The sequence below is a fragment of the Pteropus alecto genome, unplaced genomic scaffold (genome assembly GCF_000325575.1).
Source record: "Pteropus alecto unplaced genomic scaffold, ASM32557v1 scaffold35, whole genome shotgun sequence".
NCBI lineage: Eukaryota > Metazoa > Chordata > Mammalia > Chiroptera > Pteropodidae > Pteropus > Pteropus alecto.
In genome coordinates, this window is record NW_006437828.1 from 13,159,683 (window position 1) to 13,168,233 (window position 8,551).

General features: G+C 49.9%; 1 protein-coding gene and 1 pseudogene across 1 annotated transcript in view; one reads left to right on the forward strand and one right to left on the reverse strand.

Annotated features, from left to right (window-relative positions):
• The window catches only part of CSMD1 (CUB and Sushi multiple domains 1), a 1,232,804-nt gene that overhangs the window by 1,124,734 nt on the left and 99,519 nt on the right, over window positions 1-8,551 (forward strand). Inside the window, exons 46-47 of the mRNA XM_015591800.1 lie at window positions 684-893; window positions 7,089-7,277. Coding sequence (XP_015447286.1) covers window positions 684-893; window positions 7,089-7,277 — 399 coding nt within the window. The remainder of the gene's footprint in view (window positions 1-683; window positions 894-7,088; window positions 7,278-8,551) is intronic.
• LOC112482206 lies at window positions 1,481-1,599 on the reverse strand (annotated as a pseudogene).

The window sequence follows — 8,551 nt, forward strand, 5'->3', positions numbered from 1 at the left end:
CGACCACCGCCGAGCGGCCGGCTCTCAGGTGTGGAGGGAGCACCTGGGCTCAGTTAGTCCTCGATGAGTGTCAAGTTGGGCGGCCCTGTCAGAGGCCTGATTTGCAGCGCGAGCTTTTCCCCTGCCTCGGCTTCCCCGGTGGTTTGCTCTGCGAGTCCAGAACACAATGGAAAGAACCACTTGCTACACTAACGAGTCTCTGCGCGGTGGTCTCACCATTTAAAAGCAGTTTTACGGTCTGTCGAATTTATTTTGAGACCTATATTGGCTTTTGCCTTGATCAAGTCGTGAAGTCTGGCTGATTCGATGTACAATTACAGCCTCGGCGTGTGGTTGTAATAACTTCAGTAGCAGCCGGACACAGTCGTTGCCGTGCACGTGAGTCCCAGTCACTGTGCTGAGAGTGACCCCTGCGCCTGTCCCTAGTGCGAAGCCGGCAGAGCTCAGGGTTCACAGACACGTTAACCGAGGGACTTTAATCCCGTGGGGACGGCCACGCGGCTTGTGGGTGGCAGAGGCGAGAATGACCCAGAGTCCCTCGTCACCGGGGTGCATTCTCCACTGCCGTGCTCTGCCGTCTAGAGAGAGATTATCTGGGGAGACTAATACGGTTTGAACCACTTTTGCAAAGCGCCGACTTTGCACACTGGCCTTTAACTGCCATCCTGCGTGTGTTCTCGTAGGCGTGCACATTCAGTTTCTGAACTTTTCCACGGAAGCGAACCACGACTACCTGGAGATTCAGAACGGCCCCTCGGCCGGCAGCCCCCTGATCGGGCAGTTCAGCGGCTCGGACCTGCCCTCGGCGCTGCTCAGCACCACACACGAGACGCTCGTCCGCTTCTACAGCGACCACTCGGAGAACCGGCCGGGGTTCAAGCTCACGTACCAAGGTACGGGCCGGGCGCTTGGAAATGAGCCGCGCCTCACGCGTGTAAGTTGCGTTGGAGCGTGAACCTCCCTAACGGGTGCCGACGTGCACGGCGGGCGTGACGCTCGGTGAGACTCGCCTGCCGGTCATCGGGGCCGTCACCTCCCTGCCACGTGGGGGGGGGGCGCAAAGGCCACGTCGGCCATGCGCCCTCAGGCCTGTGGCCATCGTCACGGACCTTCCGAGCCTCGTAGCTTCCTCCTCACGGAGGCCCCTCCCCTGCCGTGTGTCCTCGCAGCCTCCTGCGGGACTTTGTGCCTTCAGGGATGTGACTGGGGAGCCGGCTCGTAGCAGAAGCGGGCCCGGCGGTGTCTCTCATGTGCTTACGCCGCATCTCAGCCGGAAGTGACGGCTGGACATGCTCAGATTAGGCCAGGAAAAAATCAGTGAATGAACTTTATCCTGCTTTACGCCATCAAAACATGAGATCTCCAAGAAAAGTGGGAACCGACCATTATCCTAGCATTTTTGACACGCAAAAAGTTCAAAATTTTCATGTTCAAGAAAAGTAATTTAGCTGGCCTTTTCTTGAATATTCTTATTTTTTTACGCCTACAGCACCCGGTCTTCCTAGGTGGTCTCCCATCCAAGTACTCAACAGGCCTGGCCCTGCTGAGCTTCCGAGATCAGACGCGATCAGGCGTGTTCGGGGTGGTGTGGCCATAGACTAAGGTCTTATTTTTTAACATGGCTCAGACAGCCCTCGAAAATAGAGCTTCAATATTTAATTACTGGAAGAAGATAGTATTTTGTGCTCAGTTTTTAGAAGTTAGTTATTACCTAAATTGTTACTATAAATTATAAATTTAGATTTCAGAGTTTGGTTCTCTTGAAACCGGAATCCTGGGGGGCGGGAAAAGGCGGAATTGGGGGCCGGGCCAGCGGGGGCGGCGGCGGGAGACGCGGCACGTGCGGTCTTCCGTGTCCCCACACCAGTGCCCGTCACGCGCAGCGCACAGGTCCCCTCTGCCTGCAGGGCGCACGCGCACGCTCACACCGCACACCGCGCGCAGTCTCTGGGCCTTCCGGCCTCTTCCCCTTTTGCACTGAAGAGTCCGCCCCCCAATCAGGGGACACTTTTTGCCCAAAAGAAAATGAGGGCTGTGTTCTGAGGGGCGAAGGGAGCGGTGGCGTGAGTGGGCAGCCTGCCGTGACGCTGGCAGCGGTCACGCCGTCACCACACCGTGACATTTTTCTGTCCTTCCGAGGCTAGTTTCACATCGAGTTCTCTCGCTCTCAGACATCGTCAGCTGATCGGACGAAGAACTCGGTGCCGCTGCGGACTTCGGGATTCCGTGGAAAGTCTATTCCAGATATTTAGACAATTTCCAAGGGAGAGATGCCCAGTTTATTTACAAGACATGCAGGGGGGGAAATGTTTTACTCCACCCTTATTGGTTCCTTTGGCTGGCCTGTTCATGAACTGACATGAGGCAGATTGACAGGAGGAGAACGAATTCTGTGCCGTGTGTCCGGGGCCCCGTGGGCATGTGAGGCCCACAGGCGGTCGAGGCGGATACGGCATCCTGAGTAAGGAGAGGCACAGTTCACGGGTGACAAGAAGCACAGGGGGTCGGCGATGACAGGTCCTCCCTGCCGCACACGCAGGTCGTGTAGATGGAAAGGTATCTTCCGGGCGAGGCGCCCCGTCTAAATTCGTTTAGGTGGTGAAGGATGACAGAAAAGTTTGTCTTAAATCGGCTGCATCCGCATTGCCTTTCACTGAACACGGTCCACATGCCAAAGGGGAGGCTCGTGCTGAACCCCTCCAGGTTCATGCATGAACCAGAGAGCTTTCCCTGTGGAAAAACAAGCTCACCATCCCTCGAGTTCTGACATGAACTTCGTCTCCACACGAAATTCTCCATATTCTTGTCTGCTTTCTCTCTACTCTGCTGCGGAGTCTCGGTCATCCCTGTGCTTGTTTGGGTGTATGTGTGACGTGTGTACACGGGACGGTGTCTTTCACGATCTGCGAAAACGTTACATCTCTCTCTGGAGGAATTGTCTAGGCCTGATCAGTTCAGACAAACAAACAAAAGCGACATGTTAGCTCAAACCAGCTCGGGGGAGCCATTCTGACACAGCTTCCTTTTATTTTGCCGCAGTCTGGCTGTATGCTCAACTTAAAAATGGGAATACCATTTATTCTGAATTCCATGCTTCTCTCTCCACGTTTCTGTCACCTGGTTCTCACTCCTTTTCTATTTCTACTGAAGTAGGTTCTGTTAAAGTGTGAACATTTTACTCACGATCATCATTTTAAACTTAGTTTATCTGTGGGACTTTCCACGGTTTAATAGGCATAAGCTTAACAGCTGAGTCAATAAAAAATATACATAATGACATGTCGCAAACCATCAGCTGCTAAGTAAGTCGTCTATCTCGGTCGACCTTGAGAAGTTGGAAAAGTCTCCCCTATTTTGAATATCTTAATACTGTACTTGAAGTTTTTTTTATTGACATTGCAGAAGTCAGTAAGTATAAAAATTCCTATCGGGTGACTGACTACTTTATAAGGTATATAAATGTCTACTCACTATGTTGTATACCTGAAACTAATATACTATTGTATATCAACTGTAAGTGGAAAATAAATTATTTTAAAAAAGAATTTAAAAATTTTAATATGATACTCACATCTTAATAAAAATGTGAGGTTGAAAAAATTCCCGCGCTAGTATTTGCCACGTAGTTTCGAAACTGCAGTTTATCTCACAGAACTTCTAAGCTCCGTAGTTGAAAAAGTATTTTTTGTTTTACTTCTCTTCTGATTTTCAGATAGGGTTGTTATGCCCGTGTCTGCACAGTTCCAAAAGCTACAAATTAGTTCAATCCAAAAACGAAAACGAAAGTGTATACAAACCCACAAAAAGTCTACGTAGCAGTCATTCAGACCAGAGGCCGTGAAGTTACTGTGACCGACCAGCAAAATAGTAATATTTTTAAAATTTAATATTTCTAATTAGATCTCACATAATTTGTGAAATACTCATAGATTCACTTTTTTTTTTCCACTCTGTGTCACACACAATCTGGAAACGTTTGACCCACAGTCTCCTCGGGGCCAGTCCCCTGAAGTGTCGGCGTGCTGGGTGCTGGCCCCTTGCAGAGCCGGAAGGCATTAACTGCAGAAGTTCCCGCTGGCCCCCCGCTGGCTGGGTCATGGGTGTACTCGCCAGCCTGGGACCTTCGGACGTGGCCTTCCTCACGAAGGCCAGACACCTGGATGGTTGAGTGAATGTTTTACCCACTTGACTCCTGACTCGATTTAAGTAACTGCATTAAAAAAAACTTTCGAAACATTTTTATTATTACTACAATTGAGAGATATAACATAAATTAAAAAGAATGATAACCTGAATTTGAGGTCCTCTCCGTTATGGAAGGGTATGACTTCTGACAAGGATGATGCTGAATTAGATAGTTTATTAATGTTTGTCACTTCACAAAATTTAAAAACCGGCAAAATGGCACCACTCTGATTTGTGTCATGTCAAAATTCCTAGGTGCCTCTGGAGATTTATAAGTTGAGCTTATAATTAATAACTCATAGGAGGATGCATAAATCATGCAGAAAATCCTTGTCATTCTCAATGATGCTTCTGCCGGGCCTCTTTTTCTTAAACCTTATCATTTATTTATGGCCGCATGAAGGTCAAGAACGTTATCAGCAGATGTAGCTGTCTTGAAGTTAAATGACTCGTACAGAACTTGAGAAATGGAAGATGAAAAACTGTGTTGGATGAAATCGATTTCATGTACCTTATTTCTAAGTCAAGATCTGGAAAATGGATGCAGGTATGAAGATATTTATCAACTAATTAGATATCAGTCAGAAAATAGGATGGTTATTAGAAGGATGACTCTGAGATTCCACTGGCTGTCGCATCAAGCACCTATCATTCAAGCTCCTGATGCAAATCTCTCTTGAGATGGATAGATGAGAATATTAGATATTTTCCCAGAGACAAAGAGAGGCTCGCCCCGCGAAGGATAAAATCCAAAATCCTGTGTGTTATCTCACTCTCGTGGTATCGATCTGATCTTATTGACGCTTAGATTTTTCATAACATTCGTGAGATTTGGCATAAGAATTTTAGCGACTTCCTTTTTCCGTGGTTTTTGTGATTTGGCGTTTGGAGAAATTGAATATTCATCTTCCTTTTTCCCTGCTCCTCACTCTCTCTTTCTTACATCATGAAGCATAATCGTTCAACGCTGAAAAATTTAAAGATAATTCGAAGTGCTTCAGCCACAGGAAGTAAAAATGCATTCTTTTTCTTTTAAAGGTTTACCCTTTTTTGCTCTCCTTCTGCTGTATGGACGAGCTACCTTTAAAAAAAATGAACAAAAGAGACAGGAAACCAGAACACAGAATACGATCTGTAAATCTGCATATTCATTCGTGCAGTCAGAAAACTGTTGACTTTCCAGTGAATCGAGTCACTGCGCAAACAGCTCTGGCGTGTAGACTCAGTGTCCCCTCCCCTTCAGACGGAGGAGCAGCAGCCGGCCTGCCTGCGTGGGCAGCGGGTCACTGCAGAGTCCCCCCCACCGCCCCCGGCCCTGCAGGCCCACCTGCTCCTCCTCAGGGCCGGCCACACTGTGCACCGGGCCGATGGGCTTCCGAAGCCGTCACTCCGTTGCCTTTCAGCCGCTCTCCCGACCCCACCCCGTTAACTAGAGGACTGGGCTGGGGGCCACTCCGTCCGTCCCCAGCGGTCCTTGTGTGGGAGCCGAGCTCGCCCCATGAGGCTCCGTACAAAGAAGCCTGTGGCACTTAAAACTGCTTAAAGCAGCGGACCGCAAATAGTTGTGTTGATGCCTGTCTCGTTTACGTACCTTTCTCAAGGTGGATAAAGTGCCCGTAATGGTATCTGTGGTCCAGACTCTTAGAGACTAGGGTCCAGATCTTACAAATGGGCCCGTCCCTCCCCCTCCCCGCAGGTAAGCTGGCCTTGCCCTTCCTGTCCCGGGGTCGCTGGAAGTTAAGCAGCGACCTCAAACATCTCTCCCTTACGAGACCGACCCCGTGATGGGAAAGGCTGCGCGGCCGGAGCAGGTCGGCACACGTGTCCCCCGGGCGATGGCGTCTCCAGGCGGCCACTCCCGGGTGGCAGGTGCGGCCGGCTTCTGACCAGTCCCCCCAAGCTTCTGGCGGCAGGAAGGAAGCAGGTTCGGCGGGATGCAGGAGCCTGAGGTCTCAGTGAGCCAGCCGTCTTCGGGGTGACAGTAAAGCTTTCTCCACAATGCAAAGACGCTTCTGCAAAAGGACGACCGGGTGCTTAGTCCTCGGTGGCTGGAACACAGACACTTGTACTTGCAATTACGAGCAAGCAGTTGGGGTGACTGTCCCCTAGCAGAGCCTCCAGGGAGCCCAGAAAGTGTGGGATTGGCTGCAAGCAGCAATGACTTCGGCTAACTTCACCAGTAGGAAGCGGGGTCAGGAGTTAGCACGGCCCATGAAACCATCCAGGCAGATAATCCAGCTTAAAAGTGAGGACCAGGTTCCTGCTCTTGTAACTTCACCAGTGCTCACGATGGAACGGCCGGTCTGGGGTGCGGGCGAGCTCACACGGTGTCTGTTGCGGAGGTCCTGACGACGGCCGTTCTGCTCAGACCCGACCCGGACCAGATTTAGTTTTCAGTGGGGGGAGCCAAGCACCTGGGGGTGCTTCACAGTGTGTTTGGTGCCAACGGTGGTGCCCACTGCGGCCTCTTCTCCCTGAGCAAGGCAGTGAGTGAGTGACGTGTGAGTGTGAGTGTGTGCGTGTCCGTCTGCCGGATGCTGTCCCATGTGACGGCTCCTCAGAAATCTCTGCTACCCACGACCTCATATGTAACGCATCGTGACAGTGGGTACGAGGCTGACACCCAGAGGCTCTGCTAAACCATGAATGAGCGATTTGAGTATATCCTGTTTGGTGCTCCTCCCACAGACACCTTCGATAGTTTTCTTAAAGGGACAGGCCTGGGGCGTGGCGAGCAGCGTGCCCTGCCCCGTTAGGAACTTAGGATGTATGACAGCACCCTCTTCCATCCATGCTCACGTCCAGACGGTTCGTCTTCACGAGCTGTAAGCGGCCACGTTCCCCCTCTGCATTCTGGACTGACCGAACTTGGCTGTGAGCTGGTCTCTGTCTGTCTGTTTCAGCCTATGAACTGCAGAACTGCCCGGACCCTCCCCCTTTCCAGAACGGCTACATGATCAACTCAGATTACAGTGTGGGACAGTCGGTTTCCTTCGAGTGCTATCCTGGGTACGTTCTGATCGGCCACCCGGTCCTCACCTGTCAGCATGGGATCAACAGAAACTGGAACTATCCTTTCCCAAGATGCGACGGTAGGTTCCTCGTGCTTCTGGCGATTTCTCGTGTGCGTAACGGTGCATCAGCCATTAAACGAACATACACAAGCATCCATTAATGTGTTCAACAGATATTTGTGGGGAATCTATTAGGCGAAACTCCTTCTACTTAGTATTCAGGAAACTATCATGGGCCAGTACGTTTAAAACAAGATGAATAAATCGCCCTGCCCTCCAAGAAATTACGAGGACGAAATAACAAAGACAAACACTCACTGTGCAAAACCAGATGCAAGCGACTGTTTTTGATGAATGGCAGGTACAAAGGAGGCGTTTGCTTGGGAGGTGACCGGGAGCCTTGATGAAGGGAACCGTCCTTGGCTTTACGGCCGCGTACTGCTTTTGTATTCCAGAAAACCGATTTCGTGTTTGTGGCAGGGCCTCGACACGTGCGCCCCGTTTTGCCACCAGAGGTAGAGACCGTCCCAGATAGGAGACAGAGCACAGGTGGGGCCCAGCGAGGGGTCCTCCCAGAAGAAGTGGCGATAGGGTCTCCGCGGAGACGTCCAGTCGGGCCCATGGGCGGTGCTGCCAGGAAGGTCTGGGCTCAGGACCTCCCCCTTTCCTGAGCCGGAACCTTTCTTTGACGCTTCTGTTTGTCTGCCTGATTTTCGGGCACCTTTAAAGTTTCTGCAACCTCAGTTTAAAATAAACAGAGCAAGTGCTCTGTTTATGAAGGTTGCGCATGAAATGGAAAGTTACTCGGAACCTAATATTCTAACATTATAAAGACGGCAGCTTCGAATGACAAAGATAATGAAACCACCATCTCTGTGGACCTTTGGCGTGTTAAACACTGACTGTCCCGGGGCGAGAAGGGGGACTGTGTCTAGCTGTGTTTGACTTTCCACCGAAGAAGCAAAACACACACGCGCCAATGGACTTCACGAATCACATTTTTCACGTGCGTTCCCCATTCCAGTCACTATTAAAACAACTATAAAAACCATTATCTATTTTAAAAAGTATCATAATCTCATATAAATTCGGTAATTTAAAATTAATAATAGTGTCATACAAATATAAAAGCAGCATTTTAAAATTCTGTAAAACTAAGAATAGCGGTTTCACATCTGGTGTTTTTATTTATTTTTTTCTTTTCTTTTTTTTAGGTGAGGCAACCCTTGGTTGACCTCACAGATTGCAAAGACCTTGTCAGCTTACAGTCCCTTATTTTTTAAGCCTATAGCTCCTAGTCTTCCTAGGTGGTCTCCCATCCAAATACTAACCTGGCCTGACCTTGCTTAGCT